The sequence below is a fragment of the Cuculus canorus genome, chromosome 2, assembly GCF_017976375.1.
Source record: "Cuculus canorus isolate bCucCan1 chromosome 2, bCucCan1.pri, whole genome shotgun sequence".
Classification (NCBI taxonomy): domain Eukaryota; kingdom Metazoa; phylum Chordata; class Aves; order Cuculiformes; family Cuculidae; genus Cuculus; species Cuculus canorus.
This window is the reverse complement of record NC_071402.1, coordinates 152,626,541-152,649,192: the sequence shown is the minus strand read 5'-3', so window position 1 is coordinate 152,649,192 and position 22,652 is coordinate 152,626,541. Positions and strand designations below refer to the sequence as shown.

At 38.5% G+C, this 22,652-nt stretch overlaps 1 protein-coding gene across 4 annotated transcripts in view; it reads left to right on the top strand.

The window, feature by feature from the left end:
• DPP6 (dipeptidyl peptidase like 6) overlaps nt 1–22,652 on the top strand; it is a 559,332-nt gene that overhangs the window by 228,390 nt on the left and 308,290 nt on the right. The window contains exon 1 of one of the 4 annotated variants that reach the window (XM_054059590.1): nt 9,681–9,806. The exons of the other annotated variants lie outside the window; for them this stretch is intronic. Coding sequence (XP_053915565.1) covers nt 9,756–9,806 — 51 coding nt within the window. The 5' untranslated portion in view covers nt 9,681–9,755. Of the gene's footprint in view, nt 1–9,680; nt 9,807–22,652 lie in introns of those variants that run through there. 4 annotated transcript variants of the gene reach the window in all.

Here is a 22,652-nt window from a genome sequence, read left to right as displayed (position 1 = left end):
GATATGTTATTGCTGGTGCAGTGCTGTGAGACTCATTGGCAAAGTCAGCACTTTGACATTTCATCCCTGTAACTTAAGGGAACAAATAGTGTCCAAAAAATGGGATATGAATGTTCCTATGGACTTCTGAGTGCACAGTGTATATTTTAAAAGGCCATAGAGCAACAAGGGAACCTTCACAAACTCAACTGGAAAACAACAAATCTATTTCAATTGTGTATTTTCAGGCCTTATTCAGTTTATAACAATTAACAAGGGGAAATTATCTATTTTCGTGTGTTATTTAAAACATAAAAGAAAACTCATTCAATTTCTCGAGTTGTATCAGCCTGTTCTAACAGAAACTGAGGCAGTTTGCCAAAGGCTAATGATTCAGTTTTATATGATTAGTTTCTTTAGCCATATACAGATATTTAGAGGAACTAATAATTTGTTGGGCTGCTAATCTCTAAAATGCCTGCAAGGACTCAGTCTAACTTCATTACTTCAGTCATGACTTTTGTTTTTGTTCATATTTTTGTTCTATGTTGTTCAGAATTAAAATGCTAATGTAAGAACAGAAGAATGACAAGATTATATGACTATATAATTTTTTCAGAGCTTTGCATTATAAGGATATATAAGCAAAACCAACATAAGGGAGATACACCTAGGTAGAAGCTGGAGGTTTAATTAGAGTAAATTATGTGGCAATAAGATTGTCAGTGTTATTTATAGCTGACCTTGATCAATCAAACTGTCCTTAAGCGGGGGCATAGCCTAACCTTCTGACTGTGTTTCTGCAGTTCTGTGTTTCAGACTTTGGAATTTCAGAGTGGCGTTTCAATGAAGCCTGGTAATTTGGGATGCCTTTAATCTCAAGAGCAACATGAAAAGAAGTCTGATATTCAGAAACATGAAAATCAGTTCCTGTTATGATTGCTTGTGCTGGACTTTTTGGATTCTGATATGCTCAGGATTACTGATAACTCCTAATAATGTTGCCTTATTGCATTTTGTAATATAGTCTTTTTTTGGGTGTTTTTTCTACATCCCTCTAAGTAACAGCGAACACAGCTGGGGTTCATAAGGCACCTGATGCTGACTGTAATACTACTAAATACTACATTTCCTGGTACGTATCACATAGTATTTAAGCCATCAAAAGTTTAAATGACATCTACCAAAGCTGCAGATAACAACCATGAAATGTTCTCCTTTTCATTGTGCATCTGAAGTAGCCTAGTTCTTGACTCTTGAAATCTGCAAAGCCCCTTTCTTCTCTCCAGATTCTGTGCTGTGAAAATCCCCATTAAAAAAAAAAAAAAAAATTAAGATGTTTCTCAATAGGAAGAGTCGGGAAAGATGTCATTTTCTTATTATAAAATTAATTCAGACTGGGCTCTGTGGCCAACGCCTATCTAAATTGTTGTGAAAATTAACATAGGAATTACCAGATCAGAATGTCACAGATTAATGCTCCATCTGGTCCAATGCTGTTTCCAGAAATGACTTACACCAGATGCTTCAAGGGAGAAATAAAATATTAAACATTTAGAGAGTGCTATAAGTGCCCTAACCAACCACTGACATGGTCGTTGGGCATCTGCTAGGAAATCTAGTGGCAGAAGCAGCCTGCCAGCATTTCTGCTTTTCTAGTAAATAGAGCAAAGAAATGCTCTTCCCTGTGGGATATTACTGTCTGTGATATCCTGCCCTGTTTGCATTTATTGTTCTCCCTGACATGCACACGTGCATCCAGATGCACACACACATTCTATTCTCTAAGCGCAAAAAATGTACAAGGTTAGCAACGCAATGGATTTTATCAGAGGTGAAAAGTTGCTCAGGAGATACGTGAGGCAGAATTAGTTTTAATCAAGCTAAGACATTTGCATCTGATCTAGTCACCTCAGGCTCCCTTTATAATCTAGAGCAATACCAGCACTTCGAGGTCATGACTCTTCTGACCCAGTTTAGATGTCTGCTTTAGGAGGCAGAGACTCCGCTGACTTGCACTTCATTGACTGCAAAAAGAGTCCAGGATGACTAGCTCAGATGGAGACCTCTACAGGGCAGATGTCTGTGTTACACAAAATGAGTCCCACCTTTGGTGGCAAAGCTAATATTTTTAGAATGATAAGGGATTTTAAAGAATTAAGATTCAAAACAGTTAAGGCACTTGGGGACATATTTCAGCCTGCCCCTCTCCTTAGTCTCCCTTATCGCCTAGCAGTAATTGCATCTAACAGAGTCTAGATGATTATGGGAGTGGGATAAGGAGCTTTTCACTTTCAACTAGCAGCTCAAAATTATCTGTCTTTATAATGACCAAAATGTGTTAGCAGTAGATGGCCATGGAATAGGTTGATTGCATCGCTAATGGTTGATCACAAGAAATGCCCTCTGGATTAACATTAATTGGTCACCTTGGTGAAGACTTTGGATGAAAAATCTGTCTGAACAGAGACAGTGATCAGACTTCTATTTCTTTTGTAGGGTTTGTCATTTAGAGGAGGTGAAAAAACCTTGAGGGGATGGTTGTGCAACTGCTAACTGTATAAAGTTACCTGTCTTCTCCAAGTCTGGTGTCTTCTGAAATCACTATGTCTGTGTTTGTCCTACTATTTTTTTATATTTCTAGATATATTTCTATGGTTTTTATATAATTCTATGTTTGTTTGTCTAAAATGCAAGTTATCTTGTTAAGGGTAGAAACTAACTTGTGTATTTTCTTTAAGTCTATTTTGTTATCTTTCAATTTATAAATCTTTGTCTCCCATGATGGGAGACAAATTGACTTTAGGTGGCTAAGCAACAATTATGGAAATAACAGCAGGGCTGGAAGCTCATTACCTTTCCTAGCAACCTACATATACAGAGGATATATAAACAAAAGCAGAAAACTACAAAGCACAGTATTGTATCACCAGTCAATGTCAGTGAGCAACATGATACAGAAAGGCAAAACATACTCCCCCTAAAGAGCAACACACCATTAAACGCTATGTGGAAATCTTTACCTGTACCTAATAAGGGAGAGAAATGGCAACTGTCTATATAAAAGAACATGTTATCAGGTCTGAGAATGAATATTACACCATGAGCGGAAACTAATTTTTAAAGTGTGAAACCAGGTATTATTTAATGACCCCCATAACAAGGAGACACAGTGACAGTTTTTATTTAACTTTTATTTTATTTAACTTTTATTATTATTAACTTTTAACTTCTATTTTAAAGAGTAACTGTTAAGAGTCAAAAATTATCCTTAAGCCTTGTGTAGGCATCGCATAGAATAATGAGCTTGAAAAATTAGGTTTCTAGCTGTAGAGGCTGGGATGGATTGTGTACAAAGGCTGTCAGGTCTCCTTCATTGGAAGTGTCTAAACTAGGGTAGGAAAAATGTCTGACAGGAATGTCTTAACTCTCTAATCCTGCTTTGTAAGGGTTTTATTTCACAGAATTAGGATTTTCTTACAACAAGATGGAATGCAATTCATTGTATTTTGTTACATGTGGAACATTTATGCAGCTTCTGAGTTCAGTCAAGTTACAGAAATCCAGTGGAGGACAGCCATGGAGCTGCTTGTCCTGAAAGTTCACCTGGGCAGCCTGATTGAATGGTACCCGGAAAGTTAAGATGCTCAGAGAGATCTGGTAACTCAGACAAGTGTGTCTTCCCACGGACCCCAGATCTCTTGTCTACACATATTTGATGATGTGTAATAAATTTAGCCTCTCAATATACTTTCAGGGTAGTTGAGACAGTTGTGCTTCTGTCTGTGCTTCTGTCTGTGTTTCTGTCTGTCCACGGCTCTCCTGCTCACTTTCTTATTCTTCTTTTTCCCAAGTAAGAATAGTGGTTCACCAGCTGTCTCTCAAAGCAGACAGTCGACACCATAGTCTTCTCTCTCAGATGTTGCCCCTAGTCCTTTCTGCACTCCAAATGTTCAAAACGTTGGGTTCCTGAATGCAATAGCATGTCATGTAATACTGGTGCTGCTGGTGAAGGAGCCAGGATTTCCTTCTCAATAAACCAAATGGCACATATCAGCAGTTGCTGTTGCTGTAAAACTGCCACATGGGTGAGAATGGAAGTTTTCAGGTGGTTGATTAAAAAAATAAAAACACAATGGTGATTAATTAGTGGCTATATTTATCTTCAATATGAGTTTCTGTAAGAAGCTTTTGCCTCTTCAGGCTGAATTTCATGAAGGCATTGGGTGTCGCTAAACAATACCAGGATCTAAACAGACTGATGGAGATGTGGAAGTATTGTTGCTTTTTTTTTTTTTGCCGAGTTAAACAGCTTTTATGTATGTTGAGATGCAGAACATATGCAATGCAGGGAAGTAGACCTTATGAAGTGCCTCATACAGGGACCCTACAATCTGTGTAGCTGAGTTTGATGAAGACACTGCTTGCAAAAAGTATAAAATCTATAACAAAAGGGGAATTTTGTGACAGACAGTGGAGATGGCAGGGTGTCTTGGAGTATTTTGTTCCACCCAGAGCACATGCTGCTTTCAAAGCGTCTCTCCCACATCTCCTGCAGACTGGAAATCAACCACTGAGTGTGGCTTTGAATAACTAAGCAATAGGTGCTTCTTTTTGCAAAGGCTCCATGCCTGGAAGTGTACACACTTGTATTTGAGGAAGGACTTTTTTTTCTTTAATATTTCTCTAGCGTAGTGTGTGGATGTGACTGAAGTATTCATTTAAGTTAATATATATGCAAATAGTACAGACCATTAAATATACATTATCTCCTCCTGCTAATGATCTTCTGAACTTTTACACTGCTGTACGGTGACTCCTTCCCAGTGCTTTTTGCTTGCAACCTGCTGATGCTCATCCTGAGAGGTTTGATGTTTCTGAGGAGAAAGGGGCAGTTTCAGAAGTTTGCTGCAGTTCCCAGAATGAGAGGCTGGAAGGTAATGCCAGCGAAGGGAATGCTTTTCCTCCTTGCCAATATAACTGCTTGCTGTGAGCCAGATCAATACGCTAAGTGAACTGACCTGCCTTGAAAATAACCTGGTAAAAGAGATGAATTTTTGATCCACCTCACAGCGTGACCCTGCAAACAGTTGTGTTGGCAAAACCAAGGGGGATGCCGTGCTCTTAATGTTCAAGGAACTAAGGTGATTAAAAGTATCTCCTGGCTTTGTCTGTTAATATTATTGAAGAAAAGTGAATAGGACTGCATTTTTAGCTATTTCTGTAAATCACCATCCAGTGGGGGGGTGTGGGGTAGGCAATGGGCATGTTCTTCATTAGTCTCCTGACACTAGCAGTCAGCCAGAAAATACTGTTTGTAAGCAGTTTGGAGGTGAATTATAGAATCATAGTATCATAGAATCACTAGGTAGATGATGAGGATTAGAGCAGTCCTAAGGCCACTTCATGGGGCTGCGTATGCTCCCTGGGAGAAGAGGTGCCTACAATGCAGCTGGGCATTAGGTCCAATCCACAAAGACACAAGACCACTGTGGCCAGGATACATCTCTGTTATTTGAGAGTTACTTAAGAGTACAGTGTGGGAGGTCACGAGTTTGGAATAAGACTTTTGTGGATCCTTCACCTGAGAAAGGAAGGCTGGGTTGAACTTTGGCATTCACTTTCCCACACTATTTAATCCCCAAATTTTGCCCTGTGGTAGAAATATGTATTTCAGTAAGTTTTTCATCATTATTTTATGACTTGCTGCATTAGAAAACCTTTCCTGAAGCAGTTGTGTCAACTTCTCTTTTGCCAGCTACTCAGAATACGAAATGTTTAGCACCTTTTCAGGGTAATTTGTTCCCCTCATACTGCAGGCTATCTTCTTGTCCAACTCATAAACTACTCAACTGCGATCTTAGAATTGCATAACATTTCTTCCCTTTCTATTCTTATTAAAGAAGTACACTAGAGCTAGATGGTCACAAACCATCTTCTCATTTTTAGCTTACATTTATCCTTCCTTGTTTATGTACATCTGTCCTGTGTCAGTGTTGACTTTGGGTTTAAGTAGCATTTCTTCCCTGTTTCTGTTTCCAGATATTTATTTATAGATGGCAGTCATATCTCCTCCTAGCCTTACTTTAATTAGGCTCCTGTAGTTTCTCTCACATGACACGTTCACCATTCTCCCAATCATCTGCCAGCCATTGTTTGCGTATGTTCCAGTTTTGCTTCTATTTCTCTTGAATATGAATGACCAAAATTGTACCCGCTGTCCAAATGAGATGTTAGCAATATTCTCTGATTTCCTAGTAATATTTTTCAGTCTTTACTGGAAAGCAGAGACTTCCCCAATGATCCCTTGCATTGCAGATGATACATTTTTCACTGCCTTCCACACTAGTAGCTTATAATCCTGTGTTTGGTTAGTACAATCAAATCTTCTTCCTCTTCTGTTACTTTGAGATCTGCTATAGGAACCCGAGTATACTTCCAGGAACACACGGCACTGTTGCTCTCCGTAAATGCAGCTGAGGTGAGATTTTGAGCTTGCAGTAAATGTTGTGGGATGGTTTTACTCCATTATGTTTCACTAAGTTATTGGGTAAAAGTTGAGCATCTCACCTAATTGGAAGCAAAACAACAAAACCTGCAGCAGCAGTTATTGCTGGATATCACAAAGAGCATGTTAATGTATAACCCATGAAAACAAACAAAAGACGAAAATTACTACTGCAGAATGATCTGTAAGAACCTAAGGAGAATTTGATTTTGAGGTCAGAGTTTATGGAAAGCAGCTGGAGCATGAGAGAGTCATTTGGTCATTAATAGCTGAGCTCTACTCTGACTTGCTCCAGTTCTCTCACCTTGGTAGCAATACCTTGGAAATGCCAGTGCATTGACATTTGTGGGTTTCAGACTTCTTAAATCTAGGGAGAAGCTGTTTTCCTGGAGTATGTCTGTCAGTGTAATAAGTGTGGTGGATGAACTATGCCAGTTCATTTATGAAATAGGATTTAATCCCAAAACCATGGTAAAAATGTTTTGGAAGCCACTTTTTGGCAGATTGCTATGTCAAAAAGCCTATAAATTGGTGAAAGTATTTTAAATTATTTTGAAGTGGGTTTAATTCAGAAGAACCGCTTTTCTTGGCTTCTAACCATAAAATTCAAACCACAAAGAAGAAAGCCACAGGACAGAGTCACATTTGGCTTGACCTTGGCCTGGATGTGCAGTTCTATTTATAAGCCTTGATCATGCCAAGTGAAAAGAATGTCTTGAACAATTTCATTTATTATAATACATAAAACCAAAAACTCATGTCCATGATTTAAGGGCAAAAAAATATAAAGCAGATTCTTCTAGTGCATAGAAGAACCAGTTCAAGGAATGACTTCATTTATTTTTGAGTATCACTGGAATCTAGGAAAATGCATCTTCAGCTATAGGTGCCCAATGGAGCATAAACAAAGGTAAAGAGGAGGAGCACATCATTAAGACAGTGGCTCAGGTTCTACTGGGCAGGCACATGTTAGCATAAAGCTCTCAGTCCCCTTTTTGGTCAGAGACACAGTTGCATGCAGAAGTCATGCAACTGCACCTGCAGCTGGTGTGTTTGCTCCCATAAAATTGCTTGTCTGCATTTTGCTTAACTGCAAGTGCTTTGTTCCTTAGTACACCAGATAGTATCAGGAAGAGTTTCTAGAAATTCTCTTACATCTATATAGTCATAAAATTATCTAACTAACAATAAACACTTAGGAATTGGAAATATTCTTATCTGTCTTGTCAATGGCAGGCAGATTAAGAGCCTGTTGTGAGACTGATTGAAAATTAAGTCTGAAAGATTAAAATTTGGAATCCTGTTGCTAGATAACTGAGAAGCTGATTACTAAGGGGGGGAGGATGAAGTGGTTACAGAAAATCTTATGGGTTATCGTTTTAGATAAAAACAAGACACGAGTCACTTTTATTCTTTATTAAACAATGCTCAGATGCTACTGTCATTAAAATAAATGGGAATGATCCTAGTGGAACAACATTAGGACTTCATCATAAAATGTGAGAATAAAATGATCAAATAGATCCCTAGGACTAGGCTGTCACTTCTTGAAATAGTATAATAAATAACTGTTCTTGGTGTCAACTAATCTTGGTACCCATGTTTGAAATAGAGCTTTGCATTTAACGATACATCTCATGACCATTAGAAAGTATGTGTCAGGTTCTGAATTACTGGTCAATGCACATCCCTGTAAGGGATATTTACTATGCTGTGTAAATAATGATGCACTGCATGAGTAGAATCTTGCAGTTTCAGACCCACAACACTTCTGTCTAAACCTTTCTTTGTAGAGGAAGAGAAAGCTAGTTTTGTAAGTGCTGCATCAATGTTGACCATTAATATCAACTGTGGCCTTACATGAAGTATAATCTGATCAAGTGCAATCAGCACAGTATTTTAAGATGGGAAGAGAAATTGTCTGTGCTGCCATAACACCAAGATCAAGGTCTAGGGCAGCGCAATGTGACAAAGGAAGTAGTATCATTCGCATGAGAAAGTGGTGGTCGCTCCTTTACTCTTGTGGATACAGCCACTCACTATACTAGATATTTCAAGAAAAACATTTTTACGTATCTCTGCTGAATGACTGCCTTGCAGCCACCTGGATTGTTACATTACCACTCTTTAAATTAGAGCTGACACTTAAAAAGGACATCCTCTATGACAGCACATCTGTAGAGATGGCTCATTGCACAACAGAGCACCAGAGAAGATCATCTTTGAAGTTGTAGCAGCCCAAAATAAATTCTAGTGTTTGTCAAACAAATTTATTTTCTCATTCCAGAAATGGACTTGAAATATGGTGGGGTTATTTTATATTTTACCAAAGAGATGTATTTCACACACCTTCTGCTTTCTTTTCTGTTTCCTGGAATTATAAAAGGGAACGTAAAGGCCCAGATGTATGGACAATAAAGTGAAATAGCTCTTCTCTCTTATAGCAATTTGTGAGCTGGATAATATGAACTGTGATCAAAATTTCATCACGGTTTGTACAGTCCGTGGGATCTCTCTTCTGGATAGATTCTCTCACTGCCACCTTTCCTTTAGAATAAGAACCAGTATAATTTCTTGAGTCATTAATTTATACTTGTTAAACTTAAAAATTAGCATCTCCGAGACTTCCATTTTGTATGATTTTAATTTTATTTTTATTTCAAATGGGAGAAAGGGTTAAAAATTGTTTTGGAGGAAAGGCAGATAATGCACATTCACACCATCCTGTAAACCTCACATCCTTAGGAAACCACAAAAATAAAGTACAAAACACTGCTTGAACTATTTCTCAACATAATTCTATTGCAGCACATTGCAGACATTTTTGTAATATCATATGATTTTCATATATTTTAAGTAGCTTTCTTAATTCTTTTATATAGGATTAAAACAATCCTTTTGTAAAGACTCATCATGACAGTGCTTTAAAGTGCCATGACTGTCAGCTCACAAGTCTTCTTAAAGTTGGATGGCTGACATAATAGCATCTTTTTTTTCACTGACCTAAATCAAGTATTGGATGGATCAAGACTTCTCCCTCTATGATCTCAAAGGAGGGATTTTGTTTTTGTTTTTTTTTAATGTCATGTTCGGCTATTGGTTACTTTATGCTGAGCTGTGAACTGTGTGGTTATTGGAAGCAGCATTAAAAGCCAGGGAGTGCCTGTTTTCGAGAATATCTATCACTCTGCTCTTTTTAGGCACCCGGCTGGTTTTGGAATATAGTTACAGCCATATAGGATACATATTAGACCTGCAGACATCAGAGATGAACAAATCCAAATTGTCCAGAGTGAAGAGATTAAAAAAATTATGGAGGGTGAGTGAAAAATATGCATTAGTCTATTAGAAAAGATTGCAGTGGTGAAAAATAAATTACAAGCAGATGATTTTGGTGTTTGTTGACAAGTTGTCCTGCTGCATGCATGTTATTTGATCAGACTTTTCAATTCAGGGTTTGATTGTATGTTTATTGTTTTGCAGATGCGTTGCATCATCACAAATTTCTAGGCATTAAGAATACAGATTAATTTGACTTTTGAGAAAAGTTTTAGAGAATTTGAAACAACATTTATACAGTAAAAATCTTTGGGGAAACTACAAGATACTGATTTCCTTTGTGGCCTTTAAAAATGCCATTTAAGGGTGGATAAATAATAAAAACATATAACCATCCTATTTCCCCCAGGCTGTATTTTAGAGCTGAGATGTATTGTGGAGCTGAACTGTATGGAATGTGCTTAAAGCCCATGTAGAACTGGATTCTAGCATGATGATGAAATGAATTAAATAACAATTGAAAGCCATATGTACTTTATAAACAATTGCATGTCTTACACATTTCAAAATAAGACCGCAGAGAAATTCAACAGATGATTCTTTACAAAACATGAAGTTAATTTGGGGCAACAAGTGAAATGGGCATCTCTCTGATGCCTTATAAACTGTTTTTTATGGGCTTTCTTGTTTTTCAGTTTTTCTCATTGTTAAATATGACACAAATAGTACTAATTTTAAAAGTAATTTTAAAGTTATTAAATAAATTTATTTGTATTTTTTCAGAAGAAGGGTCTCTGATACCAGTAAATTAATTAAGTTACATATGTTATCTTGCATCGTCAGTTAAATAATGTATATTTTCTCTGATCTGAAAATCTGTTGACTTACTTCCTGCTAATACTGATTTGAGTATTTAAAATTAACTTTGTTTTGAGATGCCATCAATGTTGAGAAATGGTTGATTTCCATAATGTGCAGCAATTTATAGTCAGGACGTGGAATAGTAGAGGATTTCCACATTTTTTTAAGTCTGCCTTCAAATAGAAATAATTTCCCTATTTACAGTTCTGTTTGTTGAAAAGTGTTTTTGCATGAATGAAATTTATATTTTAATCATCATACAAGTTTCATTTGTGTAAACAGGCGTGATTTCCTCAGAAATTAAAATATATCCATTAAGCATAAGTAGACATTAGATCATATTAAGTGACGTGAGATAATTACTGTAGTCAGAGCATGGTACTTAAATGGGCCCTGGGAGCAGATTAGTTGTAAGAGACAAAATGTCCTTCTTGGATAGAAATATTTTATTTGCCTATAGCTGTGTTGTGCAGCTGAACACTTTGTCCTTTACCTCCTATTTGTAAAAGCTATTAAACTGCAGGCTATTAAGCATCCTTTAATTGATGCATTTTCTCCCTAAAGCATTTGTCCCTGTTCCGTCATTGTGATACCTGATATTTCAGATAATATACCTCAAAATTAAATTCTGCAGAAGCAAATGTCAGTTTTAAATGCTACTGTTTCTTTTTTCCTGCTTCAAACTATTCTGGATAGAAGCACGTCCAAATCTCAAAGCGGACATTTATGGTTGGGATTAAAACAAAAGGGGTAGACTTTTTATCGTGTAGAGTGTGCATTTGTAATAAGCTATAATATATTTATGCAGGAGATTATATGTCTATGATATGGCGCACACTCCCTTCTTCCACTTAACTCTCGGAATTAACTTGCTCAGTATTTATGGATATATCAAAATCATGATTTACGTTGTACTTACTGTTAACATCCCCTCCAATAGTTTTCCATAGTTCTTGCCATCCTTCAGAATACAGTCATAAAATGAAGAGATTAACAGATAATTAAATTAAATCCTTAATTACTTGGGGATGATGAATTCACTGTGTGATTCCAGAAAGGTATAGAGAGACTTTTTCACAGGCAGTATAAATTGAAACCAATGGAGCTATGATGATTTATGCCTGCTTGAGGATCTGACTCATACTGTTATTTATCTACTCTCCTTTTAAAAACATATTAATAAAAATTTGATGTATGGACTGTTTATTAAAATGTAAAGCTTTCAAGATATTTTTGAAATATTATATATGTTCAAAGCTAGCATTGCTTGAAAAGTATTGGTCATTTTTCACACAAGATGGAATGTCTTTCAGCAAAAGGCAAGGAAACTTCAGTTTTGTTTCTCCAGTGTTTTTTTGACATCTATGGGAAGCCTCTCATTGTTTCAATTAATCCTTGATCTGGCCTGTGTTTCATTAGGTTCTCCAAAGTGTTGGCATGTATCACTGACAGTTAAATCTTATAAGATGTTCAGCAAGTATCCACTCCTGCTGGTGAAGTGGCTGGTAAATAAACACCCTGAAAATATGGCCAACTCAGCTACTTGAGGACAGAAAGCAAAACTTATTGGGGGAAAAAAGAAAAAAAAAACAGGAAAATGAATTCTAGGGTCAAAACCAGCAGCAACAATAAGCAATCAATCTTTCTGTACTCAACGCTGAGTACATTTGCTTACAAAAATCTCCCAACAGTCATTATAAAGAAGATTACAGATTGCAATATTTAATGGGCATGCTGGGCTATCATGAGGTCTGAAGACTATAATGTTTAACTTACATTCTGAGCTGTCTTGAGAGCTCATTAGTAGTGGCTGTTAATGATGTAGCGATATTTGGTTAACACTTCCACCAAACTTGGAAGGAACACTGTGCCAGGTTTTGTTAGTAGTGAAAAAGTAAAGCAGTTGTCATGGAAACACGAAAATTGATATGAAAGTATATAATGGCTACTTCAAAGCTACCGAGTCTCTTGTGTAAACCTTTATTTAGAAAATGTTTAAAGCACACATTATTTACTCAATAGTACACCCCATGGTGATCCATCATACGTATGAATATTTAAGCTTTGGATGTTTTAATGGATTTTTGACCTGGTAGACTGTGACAGCTATAAAACCCTATTATGGTCTTTTATGCCAAGTGTTTGAAGGGATATTTGGAGTAAATACGATTTCTTAAAAATCCCTATAATTTGCTCTGGAAGGTACTTACAGTGGTGGGCTGAAGCAATTTGTTCTCTTCAGGAATAGCTCCTGGAACTGTCACCATCCGGAAACTGTACTCCCCTGCTTCATTATTTGTGTGTTTTAGGCTGTAAATTGGTATACAACACAGATTATGGAGCAATTTCTCTGTCTCACTGCTTCTTAAAAACATGTCTTGATAAATATTACTGTAGGTGGCTTGAGTTACCATGCATAGGGTCCAAAATGTAAAAAGAATGTCTTATTTAAGTGCTTTTACAATACATTATCATTTTAAAGAACTATAGCCTGACCTCCCCTCTACTCTAAAGGCAACAAGGCTTAATGATTAAACCTGTTAAAAGAATGTCTATCCAGTCTTGTAATCCTGACTTTCAGATAAAAAGGCTTTCATCCTCCCTCAAATAGCAGTGACCTGCACTTTCATTGCTGAGACGTAGTGTATGAGTGCAACTTCCAGCTAGTGTGGCGTCATATACTCTGCTTGCTCTCCATAATACATCCATCAGGCAGCAATATGGTGTAGCTTTAAACCTTTTTGGAAAATGCCATTTCTTCCTTGCAGCATGCTGGAGAGATGCTCATGGGTCGTGTTTAATCATAGCAACATGCAGGGGCTCTCCCTGTTCTGCCTGAGAAAATGTATGCACATAGTAAAAGCTAATGGCACAGGTCAGAATGAGCAAAGATGGATTTGGGAAGGGAGCATGCATCTCAGGAAATTTCTCCATGGCTTCTTCTCTCTCTCTCTCTCTCTCCCCCCCTAGCTTTTAACAGGAGACTAATGGGTGCAGAAGTGAGTCAATTAGCGCTCCCCCCATTTTCCAGGGTGCCTCATTCTCTGCAGCGGGCACTAGTGGGAGAAGGCCAGCTGGAAGAGGAATAAGAGAGAGGAGGCATCTGGAAGTCTTCAGATGACCCTCAGCACGGGCAGGCAGAGAAGGGCTTGGGCAGCCTCCGGCCCCTGGCTGAGCTGGTCTTCCCCTCTTGCGGCCAAGAATGAGCCTGCAGCACCCATGGGTGCCATCCCATGCAGAGCTGGAGCAGCCCTCCTGTGGCAGTGGCGACCTGCCTGACACTGATCTGGTTAGTCCCGGCAGGTAGGAATGGGGGTCTGAGAGGCGCAGGGGTGAGAGAGACCCACGAAACCTCAGGTATAGTGATGAGAAGTGGGTCAGGGAAACCTCTTAATGAGATGTCACGGAACAACAGAGGCATCAGAGTTTCTGCTTTTGTGGTCCTTCCTTTACTTTCGCCTCTCCTTCCCTTTCGTGGCTCTGTGATCAGCTGCTGGAGAAAAGGAGGAGGAATGAGGTATTTGGATGCAGCAGCTCACAGCACCACTGTTTCTACTGGGACCAGCTCCCATCACTGGGGGTCCTTTGTGCTCAGGTAAGTAACTGCCTAGAAGGAGCAACAGCAACTTATGGGACTTGTAGTCCTCATGTTTGGTAAAGATTTGGCTGTGTCCCCTTCAAGTTCTCTGCTTTCAAGCACTTCCCAGAACTGAGTCAGGAGGCTCCGTCATTCTCTGCTCCAGACTGGTGGTTTCCTGCCCAGCCTTGGAGTCAGCCTCACTGAAAGGGTTTGCTTGGAAAGTGCTCAGACAGGTGAACCAGAAATACTAGTAAATGTCAAACAATTGCAGGCAAATGTGAATCAATCACTTATTATTTTATGTTTATTGAACTGAAAATGTCCAATCGTTTATGTCTGGGAGGCTGCTTGGCACTGCTGTTCTGTGGGTAATGCATTTCGCTGCTGAGAATTGCTGGAAACAAATTATATTGATTTTAAATAATACTGGAAAACATTTTAATATGTTCTTGAGCATGGCAGTTAGTGCTACAGAGGTCTTCCCTGCAAAGATTGGTTTGTTTGAACTGATCTCAGTTATTTGGGATCTGTCCTTTGTGTAGTGAAAGTAGCGAAACAGGCTATAAATCAATAGAAACATAGATTACAGATATAAAATTTATAATGCTTTTGATTAGACTTAATTGTTAATATCTGGTGTATTTGTTCAAAGTAGGAACTACTTAATTCACTACATTCTTCAGTGGTAGATCTGTCTTAGTGGCACAGTTTGGTGGTAGACTTGATAGTACTAGGTTTATAATTGGTCCTGATCTTAAACGTCATTTCCAACCTAAAAGATTCTATGATTCTGCTTATTCTGCAAGGTCAATAAAGGACTCCCGAGTATGGCAAAGCTGTTAAGTGTAAACTGGACTAGAGAATTTACATTCTTACCAATCTCAGTAACCATGGACTTTGTAAAGCAATGTGCAATCTATCCCATTGCAACTCTAGATTAAAATGTAGAAAGAGTGAAATTGCACATGCTATTTTAAAATGCTGCTTCTATTTTCCATTTGAATTTTGCTACCCCTATGGCTAAAAAACAACACTGAAACTTAACACACAACCTACAAACCCTTATTCGTATGATTTTACTCATGACAACAATTTTTCCAGTTTCTGGGGGTACTGCCCATAAAATTTAATATGTACGTAAATGTTTACTGCACCATCAGACAAAGTTAATTAATTACATTGTTAAAAAGATAAATGAAGTTCACTGTCCTGCTAATGTTTTGAGGTATAGATTTGATTGTAATGTAGCTATGCCGTAGCTACGCAGATGAGGAACCTAAGGATGGTCTTATGGTGGACTGTTTATTCATCTCCCTCACCTTTGGGATGTAGGACCCTGGCAAGAAACTACCAAGGAGACCTCCCTGTGGGGTAAAGGGCCTCTCCCAACATTTTGGGTGTCTTAGCAAGTACCTTTCATTTGGCGGTTATTTTGACCGAACGTATAGGAGAGGCTGCTTGTTTATTATCAGTTTGAATTACAGTCATAGTGGGGATGACATCACAACCTCTTTAACACGGGCAGCATTTTAACAAAATTTTGCAGGTGAAATAATGCTCTCAAAATATCACAAGGCAGTTCAAGCACTTCAGCAATATAAAGCTAGAATTAAAAATTCAGCAAGCAAATGAAAATGTGTATTTAGATTTTTTTCAAGTGTTCACTTTTTTTGTAAATCACTTTTCACTTGTGATTCTTTTTTTCACGATAGAGCACGGTGAGAAGTTGACTGCACATCTATTCAGAAGTCAGTCTTGCTGATGCTGTGCTAATGGCTGTTTGTAATCACTGTTAGCAGTGACAGCATGCTGTACAAAATTTACTTTAGCATTCCAAGTCAGCATTTTCTTTGTGAATGATGAGATCCGAGGTTTCTGGAGTGAAATCCTGGCCTACTTGAAGTCATTGGCAGACCTCCATCAGCTTCAATAGGTCAAGAATTAGATGCTGAGGGCCTTCTGGGTGAATGCATCTAATTTAACAAGCCGTGTGGCACAGAGGCTTAGCTACATTGCTTGCACAGTTAGGTAGCTCCAAATATTCTGCTCTTATTTAAATGAGATTCAACACATTCTTAATTGATTGATTTAAAAAATAATATAAAGAGGAGGGAGAGGGGGAAGACAGCAATGGAACTCAGCTTTCCTATTCAAAATGAGCGGCTTCTCTGATTTTGCATTCGTTACCTCCAGGGTGGTGCGACCTCTTACTATAACACTGCAGTCTCCTTTTGCTCTTTTCTGAATATATCCACATGGTCTGCATTAGCATGTGTTGAGCTCCCGTGGACTGAGCTTCTCAGCACTAACAAAACAACAGTGGTGAGATGGTACTTGGCCTTTGATTCATTTTATATAGCCACAATGTTTTTCTTGGTAGAATTTGGGGTTTATTAAAATAAAGAATCTGTATGCCACTACAGGAGCTGGAGTCTACTCCTCCTAATTTAAGTTTCTAAATAGGATCTAGCCTTTTCCCTCTCTTTCCAAGCAGGAAAAAAGGTGAAAGCTGTGAAAAATTTGTCTTCCTGGAAGTGTTAGTGGGGAAGAACCTGAAAGCTAATGTATTTACATTCAGCAAAAATAGCTTTTTTATGCAAAATAAAAGGACTTTTTATTGTTCATATTCAAAGGACTGACAAAATGCTGATGTAAAATGAAAGCTCCTATCTCACACATTTTTAGTACCACAAATCACTTCCTCATTATCGGGATTTGGGTGTCTCTCTGCCTGAGCCCACCACGAGTGGGCTGAATCACTCTTGACTGGCAGTTTTGTGGTCCTTTGAGGGCCTGTTGAGACAGACAGGTCACTCTGCTCAGCTCTGCGCCGTGGTCCCAAAATGAAGGCAGATCTTCTTTGGGACATGCTGCCTCCTGGTCACCCAAAGTGGTGAGAAGTCCCTGGGGTTTAGGAGGAGTGTGGGAGCTGTTGTGACAGAGCTTGTTGGGTACCACAAACATTGGTTCCCTCTCCAATACAAAATACTGAGCAGGGAGAAGCCCGTTACCTTTTGCTGGCATCTCTATTGAAAAATGCCTTTCTTGCAGAGGCTTTCTTACACTACTTAGCTACAGTTTGCCTCCTTTAGTGGAGAGCAAGAGTTTATTACTCAAGGGCTCATGCATCTCTGATACAAGGAATATTTTACATAAAAAAGGAAGCACATGAGCCTGGTCCAAGTCGGCACCTGAGGAATGCTGCTGTTGGTTAATCTTGCGTGTGCTCTGTGCTAAACTGAATATTTAATCTGAAAATTTTATAGGTTATATACATATAATGTGCACGATTTAATGGCAAATAACACAGTCAGTGAAGGCCTACTTATAATAATTTATTATTGCTTAATTTTTTTTTAAAGAACGGTTGAGGTTGTACTGGGGACTCTTCTTGACCATGTCTCCTTAAAGGGTAATGGTGACTTCTCCTCCTTTGCCCAGCAACAGCACTGGAGGGTGGGAAGGTGAAAATATCCTTGATGTGTGGTGCAGAATATCTCTTTGGTAGATAATTGCTGCATTTAGAGAGGGTACAGAATTAATGATATGGTGTCCTTCTGGCAAAAAAATCACACGTTATAGAAATGGTGATAATAGCTCATGATGCCTCTGCAAATGCAAAAGTTTGCATAATTGCACAGATTTGGTCTAAAAGCCACGTAAAAATAATGATTTCTCATGGCAGTCAACAAAATGCGTAGTCTTTCAGTTCATAAAGGATTTGTTTATGCAAACTCTGGAATTTACTGAACTCTGAGGACTTGCTCCCTTTGCATTTAAGCGTTTTACTAGGTGATCTAGGTCAAGATGGGTTTTTTTTCCTATAGTTATCAGCTCATGTCTTGAGGTAGTATGACCAGCTTTTGCCCACACCTGTTATCATGTGGCTAAAATCAGAGTGGTCTACAGCCTAGACAGAAGACATCATGAGATGAAAAAATGGTCAGGAAGGTGGTTACTTCCTTCTTTCTCAGTAAATTTTAGACAGTTTTACCACAGATCAATAAACAGAAGAATTTTTCATTCTGTCTCGCTACCAGAGCAACTCCCAGATCCCTTTTGTCCTTGCTTCAGACATACCATTGCTGTATTTATGGCTGTATTTCTCCCATTATCGTTCCATTTTATAACTATTGGCTTCCAAATAACTCATGTGTGAGGCAAGATGGAAAAATATTTGTGTTTGGACTTTGTTCCATAATATATACAAGGGAGAAGAATAGGGACTTCTGCACCCTTCTGAGGTCAGTCTTAATTTTGTCATTCTTGCTGATTGGTGAAAAGGAAATGCCCTTTCCATGTTTTGCACAAAGGGAAGGACAACATCTGGGTATGAATGATGCTGGCAGGCAACCTTCTGTTGACAGAAAGCCCAAGAGGACATATTTAACCAGAGAGAGTGGATGGAGATATGCTAGGGTACATTAGAGAGCTTGTAGCTTAATTCATTCAGCCTCAAAGACAGACAAGGGGAGAGAAAAGGTCTTTCTTAGTATGGTGACTGTTAGTCTCGATAGACACTGTTAGGAACTGTCATCTTTGTTATTGAAAGCTTTCTGTCACTCAAAGTACCCATTTGTTTTGAATGTTTTGCTTGAGTTAATGTATTAGAATAGTTGAACTGCAATAAGTGTAGTAAAGCTGCATCCCATAGATGTTCTCATAGAAGGGTACATTGATTTACCCCAAGGTGGTATTCACATCTAGTTTTTGGACTTCTACAAAGCCCAACCCTTTCAAGCAAGGAGGTTTTAGAGGTGGCTTGGTTGGCCCTTTAGGAATATGGCCACACTCCTACATTGAAGGTCAAAAGTATGATAGAATTGATGATCATTTGTTTTGAAGCTGGGATCTGATCTGTACAGTGGGTGGTAAGGATTTCTTGCCATTCCTTCTCCTGTGCTGTTGCTCCCCATAAAGCTTGGAGCAAAAACTTGCCAGACTACATGAATGAAACAGGTTTATAGCTGCTTCCTGCATTTCACTGTTTTTTATTAGTTCTATGGAACTGCTGCTAAGAGCTAAGTATCTCCCAAATAGTAACTTGATTGACAGTAAGTAGATGGGATATTACTGTCCTCAACATGTGCTACAGCTTCAGGCTATGTATGCAACTGATAAGGAAAAAAGTCCTCTTGCAGAAGGACACATCATCCCACTGTCTTTCTTTTGGTGAAGAGCAATTCCTCCTGGAGCACATCAAGACTGATAGATTGCTGCAACTAAAAGCCCTGCTAGGATGGACTGAAGTTTTTAGGCACTTCATTCTTCACAGAGGTACTACAAAGAAATGTGACATAGAGACTTCCAGCTCGCAGCTTCAGTCATGTTACCCGTCAGTTCTATCAGAATCATTTATCTACTCAAAAATTGAAGCAGCAATGGCATTTATTACTTAGAATAAATTCAGCTTATTTTAAAAGCAATAAAATAATAGTGAAGCTGGGATCTTTCTTGAAAGACACATAGATACATCCCCTATTTGTGGTGATCATAAATTATTTATGAATTATTCTTCAACAACTTTTTGCCTTTTAAATGTGAACTAGCTTTTGTAGGTTTAAAACTAATTGGTGTAGTCAACCTGATACTACAAAAGCTGATATGTGGAAACTGTAGGCATTAACTATAGCAAAGGTATCTGCTTTTCCAGTCCATTCCCCTAAGTCTTGATGATTGTGTCAGAATTTTCATCTTAGGTATGTATGCACATTAATTTTGACCATGGCAGCTTACAGACTTGGTTTTGCAGTGGGATTACACAGAAGTCATCCATTGAGCACATCCATGGTGCTTTCTAGGTTCAACGTCCACGCAGTTCGCTCTAGCTGTCCTATGCATGTCCTATGCTGTCCTCTGAATGTCCTGGTATCTGTATACCAGGTACGAGTCTGGCAGAAACTATGCCCTGCTCACTGAAAAAAAAGCAAGGATGACAGTCCTTTTGGCAAGATTCAACCCACTGCTCAGGCCAGATGTTAGCTTCCATGGTAAGTCCTCCTCCTATATTAATTTCCAGTTCTAGTTCTAATCATGTCTCTATATAAACTGGTAGTATTTCTAATATTTCTGTTTATAAGCAGCCTGAAGCCATTGGTCTGTTCTGAGATCTAGCTCAGGGATTGTGTCTGAGTGGTCAGACACCACTCATGGAGATTTTTCAGAAAGAATGAGCTCTATGCAATACTTTATTAAAAACTCTCAGACTCTTTCTTTCACCACTGGGACTACTCCCACCAGTGAGTCTGCTCCTGCTTACTCATAACTGAGCATTCAGGGACCCATACGAGTCCCCAGGGAGTTTTCTCCTTGCCACAGGTTGCAACAGGTCTGGGCACCACCTTGTGTCCAGGGTTCTCTACCTTGCAAGGGATCCCAAGTGAGTGTGTTGCTTCTGACACGCTTCACATATGTGTAAACTGACCCTATTTTCTTCCCTCATCTTCTTCTTACCTAATTTCTACTCTGCCTGTTGTACAACAGGACAATGTGAAGAATACTTTACCTCCTGATTTATGATAAAACTGTTTCTAAGAAATATTTTTAAGAGATCCCATTGGCCTCTCTTCCTACAATAATAAATCCAGAAATCATATTTGCCTAATCGCTGTTTGGTTTGCTTTCTGCTGTGAAGTTGTCTGTCTTCTTCAGCACTCCTTTATAGAATACCATGCAGAGCAAGAGGAAATGATCACAAGATTGGAACAATTAGTGTAAAAAAGAACATTGAAAACATAAAATGCTTTGGTTTAATGATGAATAATGTGGAGACAGATTTATAGCAGTCTACATATTTATGGAAGATATAAACCTGAGGAAAATGAGAAAAATATTTCTCGTAACAAGTTGGAGTTCAATTTACGTTGAAGGAATGAAATTTTAAATGGAATAATGTATGCTGAATATAAAGCAAAGCTTCCTGCTTGTAACATCTCTTCAGCTATGGAATAGTTCCCAGGGGATGCAGCTAAATCTCTTTGTCATTAGATGAAAATTTTCAACTGACCTAGAGGAAACACTAAAATATTGATTCAGGATAACACTGTTGCATCAGTAAAGAGGTGGTCTAAATTATCTAATGTTTGGGGTTGTTTTCCATTACTAATTTTCAGGATCCAATGGTTTTTGAATTTGGCAAGATCTGCAGAGGGTAAACAAATTCAGAGATGTAGTTTCTAGGTTTTGTGCTATGCAGTGAGGATAAGCAGCAACTGCTGCAATGAATTCCTCCTTTCATGAAGATATGATAGCACCACACCTAATTGTTTTGCAGACTATATTCTATTATAGCTTGATGATGTTTTGAGGGAAAAAAAATGTTTTTTATTTTCTTTTTGCACCAGTAATGCTTTAATTGAGAAATGCTAACATTATTCTGGCAGAAGCAGTGTCTGTGCAGTGTGATTCAGATAGGTCCAGAGAAAACAATCCGTTCAGACTACCTATAGCAAAAGTTAGTGCTCAGCCCTTCCAGAATCATTGGAAATTTCATGGGATAACACAAGCAGTAATTAATTCTCAAGCAGCCCTCGAGGCGGGCAGACATCAGTATCCTCATTTTACAGGCTAGCTTCTTGGAAAGATATTAAATCTCTCCCGGAGTTAGAGGCATGGTGTGAACATGGAGTTACTCGGCACTTTTCAAAACCAGCTTACTTGTGTTTATCTACAAATGGGTTTAGTCTCCCACAGTATCTTAGTCTCCCACAGTATCTTAGTCTCCCACTAGGATCTTTACACACCAGCCAAAAAAAACTGATGGCAAAGTCTGAATGATGATGTAAGTATTAGCTTTTTCCTCTACTCCAACTTTTCCACCTGTCTGCTTTTAAACAGGCGTTGCCCATTTTTTTCAGAGTTTTCAACAAAGGGTTTTCAACAGTGTCTCAACAGAGCTGGGTGAAGCTCTTCCAGCTGAATATGCACTGGGCAGATGTGGGAGACAGACCAGCCTGCAAGTTTATGAGCTGTGATGTTTTCCCAGGCTTGAATGTGTCAAAGCACTACCATCCTCCGTGGCCTGGACACTACCCACACCAGTGCAGACCTACTGCAATCTCATCACATGGCACCTTCTGAAGGCTTAAACATTTCTCTTCTCAGAGGTCCGTTGCTGAGAATAGTTGCATTTCACCTGACAGGAGATGTAGTATAAAGGAAGCAAAGAGATGAGATACCTGTGCAAGGCTTTCAGAAACTAATTGCATTTTGCATTATCAAAGTACATATACCATTCAAAATAACACACTAGTGTGCAATTTGCTTTGTATACTCCAGACTTGAATTGGAAACCATGAGATTCAAAGAGCATTTTTCCAAAGAAATGGATCTCTTACAGTACTAAATACAAATAATTTTATTTTGAATTTTACATACTTAGTAAAAGGCAAAAAGCAAAAAGGCAGAGATGATGTAGCAGATTTATGCATTACAATCACACAGAAT